Below are 16,300 nucleotides of genomic sequence, written 5' to 3' on the forward strand. Positions count from 1 at the left end.
CTTAATGCGGCGAGGCACATCCAGCTGCAATCACCGCAACCAATAAACCCAAGCCTTCCACTCACTTCCTTATCCTGCGGCTGGGGACTGCATTATACAGATAGAGAGCACAGGGAACCTGAGGGAAATTGTGGCTCACATCAGTAGGCGACTGAAAAGCGTAGAACTGTGTTATCCTCAGCTTATTGGATCAAAGAGATATAAGAGAAGCAACAAGTTCTGTTTCTCCTGTCCAGCTGTTGGCCACAAGTGGCATCCTCATATCAATTTAAAGACGTGACATCTAGCAGGACGCAGCCTCTTGGTGCGAGCCCTACAGAAGGTTACAGGGGTTGGCATTTGCACCAGTTATGAGTGTGTTGTCTTTGTGCGTCCTCTTAAGTCTCAGCACCTTCCGGCTAAAACACCCTGAACTACCGATTTGCTCCAGCCACCGTCTGTTGATAAGACCATCTGTTCAAAGACATATTGATTTCAGAGCCTCAGCCGAGACGTATTCAACCTCCATTTCCCCGTTAATGGCGCTTCCTTCAGTGACATTTCAGCGGAGGCGAAGAATGATGAATAGAAAGACAATATTGAAAACAGATACATGCGAGTAGAGACAAAACAGTAACACAATAGAAAGAGTCAATCCAAGTTATCTAAGTCTCTGGGGTATTTGCTACCAAGGCACAAGAGGAGGGAAAGATTAAGGAACGGATTTTAGCGAAGAGTCAATTTTCCAAGTCTGAAAAGCAACAATATTACATTCCAACTGAAATCCCTTTTTACGGTCAGGAACATCTTTTATAGTTGTGAATATTTTGTTTAATTTATTGATAATACTTCTTCATTATCAAAAGGAAGAAAAAGTTTTTGGGGATGAGATACGCTTGTTGTCCTCTCATTTGCTATAGGGGCGTGTCTGTGTTTGATTGACAGCAGCTGGCAGGCTGAGCTCCAGCGGGGGAACAAGACGCAAAGTAAAAAAACATGCGCTGTAACTAACACGTTATGGTATTGAAGAGCAAGGACATTTAAAAGGTAAGTTTATATGGCGTTTAATGTTTACAAGTTAGATAAGGAGACTTTAACATGAAAGCTAATGTGGCTGTTTGTTCAAACAGTGGGACGATCTGTCTATGATCTTTATGTAAATACAGTTCAAAACAAACGTAACGGTGCTGTGTCATCGCTAAGGTAAAGGTGCGGCTGCACCTTTATCATTCTGGTATTGTTTGTATTTCATTAAACCAATCGCGATGGTTTTTGGGTGGCACTCAGTACAGGATGCAGCATCGGTTCCCCTGCAAAATAAATAGTGCAGATAACATAAAGGGAGGAGAATGCCACGTCAAATACGTGCCCAATGGCCTTTTAGTCTCGCTTACATCCTGTCAGTCAGACTGGATTTACCGAAACAAGTTCTCCATCTACGTAGACGGAGGACTAACGGAATTCTACAAAGGACTGCAAAGACAGTGGACAAATCATTACACCAAAAAAGATAAAAGATCAATTTCTCCCTTTTGATTTCAGATTTTTTTTTTCTCAATTGAAAACACAGGACATGTGACTTGTGTTATTCTGCTGCACAGATAGTCCACTGTGGCCACAAAGCTCGAGCCCTGAAGAATCCATTCATCTCAGAAGTCGAGTCAATGAAAACGAGCCTCAACAACTGAAGATGTATGGACATTCTTACCATCATTAGCCACGGGGCATTAAAGGGTGAAGTGGCTAACGCCGACTCAGTGCATTTTTGACTCATGATCATTTTCTGTTTTGTTGCAGAAATCTTGGTCTCAGCTGTTTGCATCCTGGCATAGCATCTCATAGCATACATCCAAGAGTGAGTGATTCAAATAAGATACTGTGACAAATTGTAATTTATCCTACATGTTTGCATCAAACAAATGACGCTGCAATGAACATCCATCTGAATTCCCCTGAGGGCATGACTAATGTTAATCTGACGCTAATCGGTGACGCTGCAGTTCTCCAGCAGTTAAAAGTAAGATGTGTGAGAGCTTATGTTTGCGGGGAACCTTATTGGAAGTCTATACAAACCTCTATTTGTCTCTGTCAGCTCGGCAGGAGACACATTCTTCTTACCCAGTGTACACAAAATAAATCCATACGTTCATCAGTTATTTCAAAGCACGGGCTCCTGGTGTGAGCATTAACCCACGATTTCTACGTGTTATGGTCGACAGTTGTGTAATGTGGCGAATCTACTGCGTCATGCATTGGGGATGACATGGGAATGGTATGAGTGGCGAACATACCCATCGGTCGGGGCCGCGCGTCTACCATGCAGAAGATGGAGATTATACACAGAAAATAGAAGACAAAGAGGGAAGAATTACACATCTGTCACAGCAATGAGCAAGAGAAGCAAACACACTTACAAGAAGACAACTGGAACAACATCAGGTGCAGAGATTACAGTGATGAATGAGTGTGGATTACAAATTCACATAGTATTGATTGGAAAAAAAAGCCAAATCTACAGTCGGCTGCTCTCTTTACTTGTAGAATGTTTCTTTTATCAAGGAAAATATATATATGTGCTAAATGATGCTGCTTCCCTTCAAGCTTTGGTGGTAATCGGAATAGGCTAAAAGTGCACAAAACACTGTGACAAGCTGCAGTAATGCCAAGGCATCTCCTTCATCCTCATCAATATTCATAGGGGCCCCAGACCTCTACGCAGTAGGGGTCCCAAGGCCACTGTAATGGGCCTATTTTGACCATTAATCTCTTTATAGTGACTGAACAAGTTAAGAGTATTGAACTTAGCTGACTGCACTCATTACAATAAACAGTTTTATAGTCTCCTCTTTTTAAAGTCCAAACAGGGCGGGACATACAGTACGTGACTCAGAGAGGCTTATGAAGAGTTGGAAGTATGGATTGTCAGAGTGTTACCTATCCGTGTGTGTGTGTGTGTGTGTGTGTGTGTGTGTGTGTGTGTGTGTCAGCATGCGTGCGTGTTCACCATCACTCACCCCTTCACTGTTCTGTCCGCTCTTAGCCAGCATCTCCTGGAGGGCCCGTACTGACAGAGACTGTTCCAGCACAAAGGTACAGATGCACAGGTCTGGAGGAACATACTGCAACAACAGGCAAGTGGGTCTCGGGTCAAAAATGAACATCATTTTTAGGGCTAATTTCATTTACTTCATGGCACTCGGTCCCCCAAAAAGTAGGACTCACAAAAGGAATTTTGTTACCTTTGACATTTGACACAACTCTGCATTGGTGGGAGTCGTGTGGAGAGGCGCTGACAGATGTCGTTAAAAGTATTCCTTGTTTGTTTCAACATGGCGAATGGAAGTTAGACCTGGCATCTACAGTAGGCTACATTATGTACTGTACAGCATGTCCTCAACAAGTATGAGCCCAAAAAGTTAAGAATAGAATTATGACAGCAGTTGCCTCAGAATGAAACTCACTGATATTGGCCCAACATGCTCCCACAATAACCAAAGCAGCAATAATGAAATGATAAGCAGAGCCACCTGTCTTGGCGCCCATCAATACTGATTTTGATTTACGGTAGTATGTAAAGAACTTTTTGCTGCACAAGCAAAACATCCACATACAGCCAGTGCTTCTTGAATCCACAGGGATATTCTGATCAGATGCCCACTCAACCTATGCTGACTGCTGCACTGTTACCGCACTTGAACCAAGTTAGTCTGAATCAAGTGGGTGATATTCATTAAAAGGTACTTTAAAAACAGACGAAGTGGTCTCAGATCAGTCTGCACTCAGATAAGCGGAGTATAAGACAAACGAAGAAGATGCCAAACTGGGAGGAGAGGGGCGACTCACTGACAGAATGAGGGAAGCAGGGATGAAGATATTTTGGAGAGTGGCTACAAGATAAATGACGTCAACCTCAACACCCGCCCTGGCCTCCTTATGGAGTATCTCAACTCCTCCCAAACTGGTTCAGGTAAATCTAACCTCATTTGCTAACTTCACACAACACAGTTTCAGGGTTAAGTAACAATAGAAGTCAGGGCAAGACTAAAATGACCACTGCTGTGCACAGCCATAGCCATCCGATCATTAAAATCGATGTCTAGTTGAAGTATAGATGCTCCAGGCAGGACTGTGAAAAGTGACTGTGGAAGACTTGATTTATGGCGACACATGCCAGTGTGTTGGTATCCAACAATAAAGCTTCCAGACTGTCTCATTGGCCGACCGCAGACTACTCATCCACTCCACAGTTCATTTAGAAATCAACTCGAGTGATTCGTATTATTCTGAGAGATGGAATTATCTATATTTTTCTTTTTGTAAGTCGGACAAAACAAGATCTTGTTCATTTGTGAGCTTTAGAGATACTTTTAGGCAGGTTTCTTTCCGTTTCTACCCTTTATGCTAAGCTAACTGGATCCTTCATGTTCAGCTTCATATAGGAATCGTAATAAAGGGTCTGGTGAGAAGCAATCTGACCCCGCCCTCATCTCTGTGGATGACTAACAGCTGACCTTTGCTCTCCTCAGGCGCAGGACTGTAACATTTGGTGGGGAGGAGACTGCCTGGAGAGAGCGAGGCAGTTTAATGAAGGTCTAGGAGAGCTGGTGGGAATGATGAGTGTCCAGCCCTGTCCTATAACAAGGCAGACCAAAAAGAGCATAGCTAGATGGCGGGCAGGGATAGATAGACGTCTTTATTTGTCTCCACAGAGAGGGTCAAAAAGGGGTTAAAGCTGATTGCCCTGAGGAGCTGACCTCGTTCTCTGCCACTCCGTTTCAGCTTAATTGGAGGAGCTGCTAAAACTGTGACCTGAAGCAGCAAAGACGGGAGCCAAAAACAGATGATATGAAAAGAATTGATCAGTTGGTGTATTTGAGGCATTCTGTTTTGATTCACATAATGAAGACACAACAGACTCACAGCATCACTGCCATTATGGTATGTGGGCATCTACCCTCCAGAGGTCATAACATGGAGTCGCTGACAGGCGAGAGCTGCTGGTCGTATATTACAATCAACCAGCTTCTCACAGGCTGATTGATGTTGCCATTTAAACTGTGCATACTCTAAATCAACCTCATCCTGTGGTCCGGGTTTTGTGCCCCATCGCTGGACCCGCTTCCAAATTGCCATCTTGGGTTTTTACACCTCACCATCGTTGATCCAAAAGGTGGGCGATGCCTTTTCAGAAAGAAACGCTGGCAATGAAGACAAAGTGCCAGATAGGGAGAACATCCATCACACCTGTCAGGTGTAATTACCATCCAATATGGGGTGAAAGCATCAACTCTGCACACAATGCACCCCCCCCCCCCCCCCGCCCAGCATACACACCCACACACACTCACACTCTTTGTGAGAGCTGTTTGAGGGCAGACAAGATACTAAATGCCAGGAGTACATGGATCTTTCATTTCTTCTTCTTCTTTCAGTCTCCTTTCCCTGAAAAACATCCTTGTATCTCTCACATGTTCAGTCTGTTCATGCCTCTTGTCATAGCTTTAGCGAAATTAATCCAAGAAAATATTTATGGATTACGATTAAAAGGCAATAAATGCGGAAAAAGCCCATTCGGCCTGCTGTCAACAGGCTTTGCTCTGGGAAAACATAGGAACGCCTGTGTTGTTCTGCTTCTTCCCAGATAAGACACAGAGCAACAAGGTGAGAGTATCTCGGGATTGTTCCAATTCTCTCAAACAGCCAATCATCATTCAGATATGTCTGCCTCCCATCACTAACATGTTGAATAAAAAGGCTGAGGATGTGCCTCATCAATTTTGATCATTTCTTCTGCAGAAATGCGGCAACCTGCTGATTACAAAGGCAAACAAATTAAAAAACTGTCGCAGTTACAACGTTGCACTTGTTGTGCGTCAGCAAATGCTGACGCAGCTACTGCTCAGCTGCAATAAAGCTGGAGGCAATTAGAGCCAACAAAAGACTCCATCAAACACGTCCAGGGGCCGAATTTCTGGGCGTTATCATCTGACGGCGGGGCCCGACGGAGATGCCACGTCGTCCCTGAACCCTTGGAAGAAAAGCTCATCAAGAAGACGGCAGCGCGTGATGTTTGGTGGCGTGCTGAGCGGCCTCTCTGTGCGTCTCCGCTCGGCTTCGCTGAATCTTTGCTGGACCTTAACAGGGATGAACTGAATGGCCGTTTGGTTTCCATGGAGCTCTCGTCCTGGGTGAATGCATCCTTGATTGCGGTTGACTTCCCTGCAAACTTCTTCATGTGACGTTTGTATATTCCGTACGGGTGTGTGGGTGTGAACATGTAGTTAATTATATAACCGCACGAGAAAACAAGTCCAACATGAAGTAGAGGATTCATGACACCAATGTTTCAGTCTCTTTGCTTACCTTGGCCTCAGATGTGGGCTCCAGGTAACACAGCCGATTGCCCAGCCCCTCAGCAGCCAGGCAGAACTTGCGATTCTCCTTCTGGATGCAGGCCACGCACTGGAGCACCACTTCATCATCCTGTCGAGACAAAACGGACATCAGTCTGAGGTTCTGTGCATGTAGACTCTGCGAGTGTGTCCCGAGAGAACCCCACTTCACCCACGCACATGCCCGCCCTCGTTCATTGATCAGGGGAGACCTTTGTGCCTTATAAGCGTTTCGTCTCTCGTGTTTTCCCACCACAGGAGACTGTTGGACGCAATAACACGACTCTCAAAATACAACCATCAAACTACAATCACTGTCTGGTTCTTACAGTGGTGTCACTGTTACTTTTTGTGTTTCTTTGATGAGGGACAAATACAGCATTTTGAGTAATCTAACAATTGAGTCTTTTCCGAATGTTTACATGAGGATAATACGAACCTATTAACAATATATTACATATATTAACCCTCTTTCTCACAAGTTATCCTGTTTTCTCTACCTCTGCCCAGCTAAATGTGCTGATCAAACAGAGACCAACCACGGTGGATCCCTTCGAGTGGAGAGAATCTCTTTTCGGCCGTTTACTCTGTTCATAAGGTACAAATGAGGCAATTGATTGAAGCTTTACACGTTTAAAAAGCAATGAATGGTCTGAGTGAATTCATTCATTTATGAATGTGAAAGAGAGACATTGTCTGGCTTTGATGTTGCATTGGTAATTATGCATGAAATACCGTGTGCATATATTTGAGCATGCATATCTCTATTTGTTATAACTCTGGGTAATTATATTTATCGAACAAATGTACACAGCACAGCGAACCAAAATACAGTGTCACAAGACCCTCACAACCCTCATTTTCTATTCATTTTGGCGGTCACATGTTTAAATTACAGTCAGTGACGCCTTTTACAGACATTAGTCTGACGCAAGAACCACTCGAACAAACAGATTCCTTCTACTCGTACAGTAAATCAGGAGAACGTGCCAGATTCACCAGATTTCTCATATTTCGATTTTAGTGATGTCCAATTAGTCTTCCGTTATCCAAACCTCAGTTTTTCATCAATGGATTGTATATTTCATTACTTTGAAGACATTTTGAATTACAAAATCCGACATAATTTACATTTCAGAAATATTTTGACATTATCCTGTTTGACTCTGCAATTTGAATAATTGGCTCATATATCCTAAATGTATTCATATATCCTAAATGTATCATATATCCTAAATGTATTCATATATCCTAAATGTATTCATATATCCTAAATGTATCATATATCCTAAATGTATTCATATATCCTAAATGTATTCATATATCCTAAATGTATTCATATATCCTAACCATTTCGTCTTTATTTCGGTGACACTGCACCAACAGCACCTGTTACCGAATTCTGCTCTCGACTTTCCTTTGTGGATGTCTGAAAAGCAGGACTTCAATATAGATTATGATGTATTACAGGAGAGTTAATTACGCATGATTATGAACGCACAGGTGGCATTCAGCATGTTGACGCTGGTCATTCACAGTTATCTGAAGTTAGGAGCGTTTACTGAATCGAACGTGGCACACTCGTACGACCCTACAGTACCACAAAGAGTAAGAGAAAGCTGAGATAAGAAGAGGAAAATGCTATTGCATGAGATCCAATATTAGCATCAGCACAGCCATTGGCATAAGGATGATGAAGGACTCTGCAAAAGTAAAAAAAATTATGAAATAAATAAACAATTTAACTCTTCTGTCTGTACTTCTGTCTTTGTAAAAGTGTCGCAATTAATATTGCAATTGTTGCAATTATATACGTCAGAAAAGGCAGGTGTAGAGAAATGCCCCCGATATGCATTCTGTTGAGAGAACAGCTGAAAACAAACCTCTGATGCTGCTGTTGCGTAAGTGGCTTGATTATGTTTACAGTGCTGGCCCTGTAAACGCTGAAGTGGACACAGTTACTCTTCACGATAGCAGAGCAAGTGGAAATCTGCTGATACGGGCTGCTAGGGGATGGGGAGTGTCGGGGGGGGGGGAGCTTCTGCACAATGGCCAGCTGCATTATTTAATGTAAGGGGGATTGTGCTGAGAGCAGAGTGCAGCAGTAGTAGTAGTAGTAACAGCAAAGCACTCCATTATAGTGCTGCATGATGCACGAGAGAGAAATAGAAATGAAGCTCCTATGTGTCTCTGACTGCGTCTCTGAGTGCGTGGATAGCTCAGTTATCATCATTTGTGCGTTTAGAAGCACGTCACGAAAATTCAATATGACGAGCCACAGGGCCCTCAAAGCGCACGCAGGACACTTTTTGGGGTTGATGCTGGAGTGTGTCACAGATGTGGTACAGTCAGGGACAGGTTCTAATTCACAGCACATTGTGAGCCTATTAATGACTGATGATTAGTCATGTCCTTAGTCATGCTGATGGGTTTACATCATGACTGAGCAGCAAGTGACGTTGATGGAGGTCTTGTTCCCTCTACCGCCGCCCTGCACTGTTGGGCCTAGAGCAGCAGGTTATAGTGAGGCGGGGATAACAGGTTGAGGTTATGCCGCGTTCACGTCATATCTGAGTTATCACAATAACCAGTTTCACACATGTAAATAGGGGTTTGCGCGATTTCACTCAACTTCCAAGTTGGATTTATGACTCCGAAACTGAAATATGGTGTCGTATTCTCAATGTACAGAATTTGAATCCTCACACAACCAACGCTGTAATCATACAACAGTCTTGATGCCGGGAACACTCACAACTCATGAACATCTCTACCGTTCCTTCCATATGACATGAACGCAGCATTAGGGATAAGCTTGGGCTCAGATAAGAGAACCACAAATAGATGAGGAAACAGATTTTTGTAAAAAGTGTAATTATATTTCATCATATCTTCATGAATATCATTATCAAAAAAGAATGCAATATTAACATCATTATTTGGGATACATGTGTACTATAGCAACCATAATTGAGAGAATACTGACTGCTGGAATTGATTGTAACATTCATGGGTCCGTTATGGGAAAGACTCGTGCTAACAGTCTCGGATCGATATGAAAATGTTATTCAACGCAGACGCAGACTGAAATGAAAAGCCCTCCACGGTAAATCAACACTTGGCTGGGCTGGAACATGCAATCAGTCTCCCTGGTGAGGGAGCGTGCACAGGGTTGATTTGGGCAATTCAAGGACAGCATCGATCCCTGCATCGCAATCCTGCCTGTCTGAGTACCAAGACGCGAGCACACGCACACACACACACATTCACACACACCTCTTTAATCAGAGAGGCTACCACTCGTGTCTCTGTCTGGCCGATGACCAGCCCTTTTCCGCCGTCTCATCCCCGCACTGAAGCACAATTACTCTGATATTGTCTCTCTCCGTCTCTTCCTCCCTCCGTCATCAACTCTTCTCACTCACTCCTCCCCTGTTGCGCCTGGCTGCTACAGAGGAGGCGGGGCCACTAACTGCCATCAATCATTCATAAAGTGAGGCACTAAGTGATGTCAGTCAGAGTGCAAGGAAAGAAGATGCTCTCCTCAATTTGGAGATGGGTCACTTTTTATCGTAGCGCTGCATAGAGAAACTAAGGAAACCTGAATTCTCACTTTTGTAATTATGCAAATGAGCTTAAATACGGCCCTTCAATATAACCTAAAACATTATGTTGTGTGGTTCACTCTCTCTCTCTGTGAGGTTGTACTTTGCACAGTGGTGCGTTGAGCTAACGATGCTATGCTAACATGCAGTATGCTGATTACCTTGTTCACCACCTTAGTTTAGCACGTCGTCATCGACGGCGCGAACCCAGTTAAAAAAAGCTCTCAATGAGATTGGATTGAAGTGCAGAAGCTCGTGGAACAACGAGCCAGTCCAGATGTGACGTCACGTCGGGGCTTTGGTCTTTCAGCCGTCCTTCAACAATGTGAGAAGGGAGCAGAGTCTCCAAAGGCACCTTGAGATTGCATTTCACTCACAATGTCATCATAACACTCCCCCTCCCATACACTCCCTCACTATTGTGCCTTTGTTCTGTGTAGATCCATGCATTTGTCATTTCCACTGTGTGTGTGTGTGTGTGTGTGTGTGTGTGTGTGTGTGTGTGTGTGTGTGTGTGTGTGTGTGTGTGTGTGTGTGTGTGTGCGCGCGCGCACAGCAACAATAGCGTAAAACTCCGATCAGACTTGTGTGAGTAACGCTGGAGCATATCAACGAGCAGGCCGTGATGACACCGGTGTTCTTGGTTTCAACCAATCACGCTCTCCTGCTGGGAAATAATGACATGGGTGCAGATTTCTGCATAGTGACAGGTCGGCTCGCCAGAGGTCTCCTGCACAAGGCTGCAGTAAGCCAATCAACCAATGAATTCAGGCGGAGATTAAAGACATCTTCTCCTGTCGACCAGTCCCGCCAGTGCTGCTGGCACGGACTTATAAACTGACGGCTTCTAAATAAATGATCATCATTGATGATAGTGAGGAGTGATTACAGAGTTTAGGAGGCATGTAATGGGTTGTTATGGCTCGGGAAAAAAATAATACTGGCATTAGGCCTCTTATAAGTGTGCAATTATTTAGAGCATCCCTTTTTCTCTCCAGCTCAGTTTTTTTTATGTACGTGTGCATAAAAACAGACAACAAAGATGAAACGTCCGGGGTTTGTGGAGTGTAAGTTATTCTGGTGAAGGCCTCTGAAGTACTGGAGTCAGTAGAAGCAGTCTGAAACAAAGCGCTCTCAGGAGGAGTCTGGGGCATCTAAGCCTTTGGTTTGAAGAGACGTCTACAGCATTTCAGCAGGTAGTGCGGTGCGGTGCCATCGGCTCCTGGAGAGAGGCTCTTACCACCGTACCGTGCACTGCGCAGGGCGGCATTGCTTTGGCAAAGTACATCCTGGAGACACTACAAAAACTACTGCAAAGCTGGAGGCACTAAATATCTTACAGACACCAAAGAGCTGGAGAGACAGAGAGGAAAACAGGTCTTACACAAATGCATTGGTGCAAAATGGTTTGCAAATATAAATGAGTTTATAAAGAAAAGGCAATTACGCCTCCTCCATCAAAGTAAAAGCTTCTGGTGATAAAATCCAGACTCCCATCCTGTAGCTCCCTGCCGCACTCTTTGAGGTCAGATTTGTTTCGTCTTCTCCAGCTTGAGCCTGCACCAAAGACTCAACAGCGAACTAGAAGAAGGGAAAAGGGAATAGAAAAAAGCAGGTGGAGTGATAGAAAAGAGCCTGCAAGCAAAGCCGATGGAGTACACACACACACACACACACACACACACACAGAGCAGTCCACAGCACTTGCCTCCACTTGCCTTTGTCCCCGTGTGACACTGCTCTACAGAGTACGGGCTAATGAGTCTCCATCATCACCAGGGGCCTGCTGCCAGTCACCACTGTACAGAGGCTGGCTCACGCACCGAGACTTTGTTCTGGACAGATTGATACAGCTGGTCGCAGACTGCAGAACAAAATACAGCTGGGCAGTAGTTTCACCGCCTGCATGCTTTCACTGCCGCCTTGTCTTTCTCCTCTCACACCCACTCACACAGAGCTGGTACAGAAAAAGACCAGGTGTTTTCCAGGCCTATTGGAAGGCTATTCACAGCGGTAACGGGGGAGGAGAGGACTGCGGTCCTGATCAAAGTGGATTTGTCCCTGAGGATCAATCAAGGTGGCTTTATGTTGTTATCATCTCCAGTATCCGGATTAAACCTATTTACACAAGTACCATGTTCCTTTCTTGACATTTTTTGTACAGTTTAATGTTGAGTCTTGGATGACGCACTGTTGACTGTACTCTGTGTGGTATGAATTATCAGAATTCAAAAGGATTTAGACTCCGGCATCAGTTCCATGGGCCTGTTACAATGTCAGTGTTTACTAAGTGGACATTTACGCATCACCTTGTTGTTCACTGAACCGACTGCCAAAACTAACATCAGCTTGATAATATATGTTAAACCTGTTGAAGAGTTTAACGGAAATATGAAATATGGTCGACACATTTTACCTGACACTTAGAAAATGTATTTCAAATTACATTTCATAAACACCAGCTACCTGAAATTGCTAATATTGTTACTAATAACGTTTTGCTAAATGACCAAATAACGTTTGGATACTTCCCTCTCTTACTATACTGCATTAATGCCCTTAACTCTGAATAGCATATTTCTTCATGCATGCATATAGAAATATGTTAGGGACAACAATAAACGATATAAATAAAACAACCCTCTACATGATACAAGTTGGAAGAACCTTTATAGGCGATTATATTGGTAGTGGCTCCCAAAATGTCTATTCTTCTCTTTGTTATATTTGTGTTTTTGAGTGTTAGTGTTGGCAGTTATGCTACAAATTGTGACGCTACAGTAACTTCCTGTTTACAAAGTTGATTGCTTTTGATTGGACGGGGATACAGATGTTTCCTAGTTTACACATGACTTGCGTCTACACTCGCCAAGACATTACTTGATTATTGACATGAACCTGATTTAAAAACAAAAAAAAACTAGTTTGAAAAGTTACTAAGAACTTAAGGACTTTACGTACAACCTTACTGATGGATTTATATACAGCTGGTTCCTCATACTGTATTTGCTAATGAGGACAGAATAGCACCAACACTTGGACTGAATATATCTGCATGACAACAATTGTAGGATGTGTATTTCCTTCTTATTCTGAAATGTTCCTCCAGTTTTAGAGGAAGCACTGTAAGACTGTAAGACAAGAAATGTTTGTTCCAGAACATTCTAGCGGAGATTACACATGCTTTTTGTTGAAGTGATTCATAGACGCAGCGTATCTTAATGCTCTCTCGTGCTGTGGTGGGACACCAGCAGAAATGGAAAGAGCGAGGGAAAAATAAGTTGGACCAAAGAGAAGCGAAGCTTTGTTCTCATGACTCAGTGTTGCTGTGTAAACGGCAAAGCTAACGGTCATCTTGAGGCACACTACTGAACATGCTTGCCCCAGAGCAGAGAGAAAGGCAAACAGAGCTATGGAGAGCACAAGGAACTCACACGCACATCTTTAAAATACACAGGCCAGAGTGACACTCGGACATTTTAGAGGATGTCGAGATTCATTTTGCCTCCTCTGAAGGCTTTGGTAAGAGTACCGAGGATAACAGCTTGTTGGTGAGCAGTGTCTGTGGCCAGTCCCTGGCACAGAATGCATGCAGCTGCATTGTAGAGTGCTCCGGGATGGATACAGAAGGTAGGCTAGTTTGGAGAATCATTCAAAACATTTCGATTTTGTATTCAGTGTGGTCTATCTGTAGATCTAAACTTCAATTCTGCACATATCGGGTAAAGCAAGTCAATTTTACATGTATATATATTATTATTTTTGTGTAATGTCTCAATAGAGGTTAACGTCAGCAACAGTACCTGTACCAGTCCAATCTCTTAGTATCCACTGCGCACTGAAAAACAGCGTAACTACTGTTTTATCTCTCTGTTGCAGCTTGTTTTGAGGTAGGTAATTGGCTGCAAAGTCCGTTGATGCACAGTCGGCTTTCTAAGAATAAATAAACAAGAAAACACCACCAAGGAGGCACTGCAAACTAATTGTGGCGGTTCAATAGTCCCATCCATATTTAATCCTCTCAGGTTGTTTGTGTGTGTGTGTGTGTAACAATCATCTGATGCATATTGCCTAATCACTGTCGGCAATCTAATTACACCATGACAATACACTCTCGCTGTACAGCAGCAACCATATGGACAGAGGCAATCCATCGCAGAGATTGGACGGGCATGGCGATCGCTGTGAGCCAAATAGCTCAGGGAGAAAAATGTCTCCGTCTTAAATGGCACAGAATGTTTGCAGCTGCTGTTAGCTTTGCAATGTAGGTGTATATTACAGCGTAAAATGACAGTATTAGCCCATTGAAAAGGCTGACTTTCTGTGGCAGAACACAGAGAAGGGAAAACAGGCTATTTCTACTTTCTGACAAGCAGCGTGTTGCATTTTTAGAGGAAGAGCCTTCTTGGAGGTCTAAAGGGAGAGCAGCACTAACAGGTGCATTTGTCCCCATGCTGCGTCCAGGAAGCAAAGCCTGACTTACACTTCAACCGCTAGAAAGAGGCTGAAGTGGTGTGACACCTTCCTTTCAGGTCCAGAAAGTGGAAGTCGGACTAGCCGACTGTTTATGTAACCTAGAATAACAAAGGCAGCAGAGATTGCAGGTGGTTCAGCAGTGCCACAGCCTGTGCACAAGGAAAGGATGTCATGGCATGCATATCAAACAACCAAAGTCCAATGTCTACAATGTCTGTTTGCCAATGTTTTGAAGAAATAGACACTTTTGGGAAATTGATTATTGCTTTTAACTAGCTGAAAACCAAAGTATATTGCGCGGTTCTATACTCTAACTAGATTAAGTGTTAGATAAGGTGTTTTAGCCTGTTCCGCTGAGACCTGGACAGTGTAACAGTATTACATTTATTCCCTATATATGCAATAACAGTGATCGCAGTGTCAGCTTCTCTGGGATAAAAATACCCATTGTCCTTTAAGGCCTGACCTGACTAAAACTCTTCAGAGCACTCATCCACATGCTCGCACAGAGGAGAGCTGAGATTGAACTGCAGCCGAGACACCGCTGCGTCAAACTCTATTTGTTCAGGGACTGGTGATGATGCTCAGGTGAAGAGTGGAGTCACACAAAGGAAGGTGGTTAGAAAGAGAAAGTGCTGAAATAGTTTGACTTGATGACAATTGCCAAATTTGGGGACATATCACCCCGAGCGACATGTCAGGAGAAGGCAAGTGGAAAAACAGACATCTCTCCTCAAGGCAATTTATACTGCATCAAATATCAACCTGCAGCACTCATTCGTCATACAATTCAGGAAGAGGCCATTAGGAGCTTGGTGAGGTAGTTTTGAAGTGTCAGCTCCTCAGCTATACGGCCACAGAGACACTTCTTTAAGTTGGGAGGCAGTGCTACCGGGGGCAGAGAGAAACAAAAGACCAATGCTGCAGAGATCAGTGGTGTATAGTGACGAAGTAGAAATACTTCCTTAAAACGACTTAAAAAAACGACTTAAATACAGTAACGAAGTAGAAATACTTCGTTACTGTATTTGTCGTTTTTTTTGGATATCTGTACTTTACTTTACGATTCATATTTCTGTTGACTTTTACTTTTACTTAATTTGCAAAGAAAAGTGATACTTTTACTCCGATACATTTCCCCTGAAACCTTCGTTACTCGCTACAAAATCAAATCTATCTTCAGAAACAAAATGAATCATGAGAGCAGCGTCGGGGACTGTGGTGGAACACAGACTGCAAGCAAGCAGGTTTGGTGAATCAGTGGTCCGAGCAGCAAGTTAAATCATTGGTTCATCACGTTAATGCGCAAACAAGTGCTCTCAAAGCCGCGGTGTTTTGATTCCCAGTGATGCCCAGGATGCTACATGCTATAAGCTGGCGAGCGACTACATGAGTAGCATTCCACACAGGACGGGTGGGATGAGGAGGTGGATGGTCAAACAAACACTGTGTTTCCTCCAGGAGGCCGCAGTTTGTGCCGTGTGTGAAACGAGAAGCCAATGTTGATTTATCTGTGACGTAACTTCCGTACTTAAGCAACGCCACTTCCGTAGATATTTTAACGCAAACCACGATCTTTTCCTAAACCGAACTAAGTAGTTTCATCGCCTAAACCTTAGTTGTTTCCTGTGAAGATGGAAGTTTATTTTGAAAAGACAGATGCATGTAACAAGCCAAAACAGACTCATGTTGCTGGACTTTTGCAGGAAAAACGCACGAAAAATGAGGAGTAACTTTTCGTAAGATATCAATAAAACGGGGATGAATTTATAACATTGTATAAAGACCGACATGAGAAGATCAATCTCATGTCTGTAAGTTAAATCAGCTATAATCACTCTTTTAAAG

The 16,300-nt window shown here is 43.4% G+C and overlaps 1 protein-coding gene across 1 annotated transcript in view; it reads right to left on the reverse strand.

Annotated features, from left to right (window-relative positions):
- The window catches only part of LOC306790058 (ryanodine receptor 3), a gene marked incomplete at its 5' end in the record, with an annotated part of 92,399 nt that overhangs the window by 67,719 nt on the left and 8,380 nt on the right, over window positions 1-16,300 (reverse strand). Inside the window, 2 exon segments of the mRNA XM_079286157.1 lie at window positions 2,994-3,098; window positions 6,343-6,462. Coding sequence (XP_079142283.1) covers window positions 2,994-3,098; window positions 6,343-6,462 — 225 coding nt within the window.

The sequence above is a fragment of the Melanostigma gelatinosum genome (genome assembly GCF_949748355.1).
Source record: "Melanostigma gelatinosum genome assembly, chromosome: 16".
Taxonomy (NCBI): domain Eukaryota; kingdom Metazoa; phylum Chordata; class Actinopteri; order Perciformes; family Zoarcidae; genus Melanostigma; species Melanostigma gelatinosum.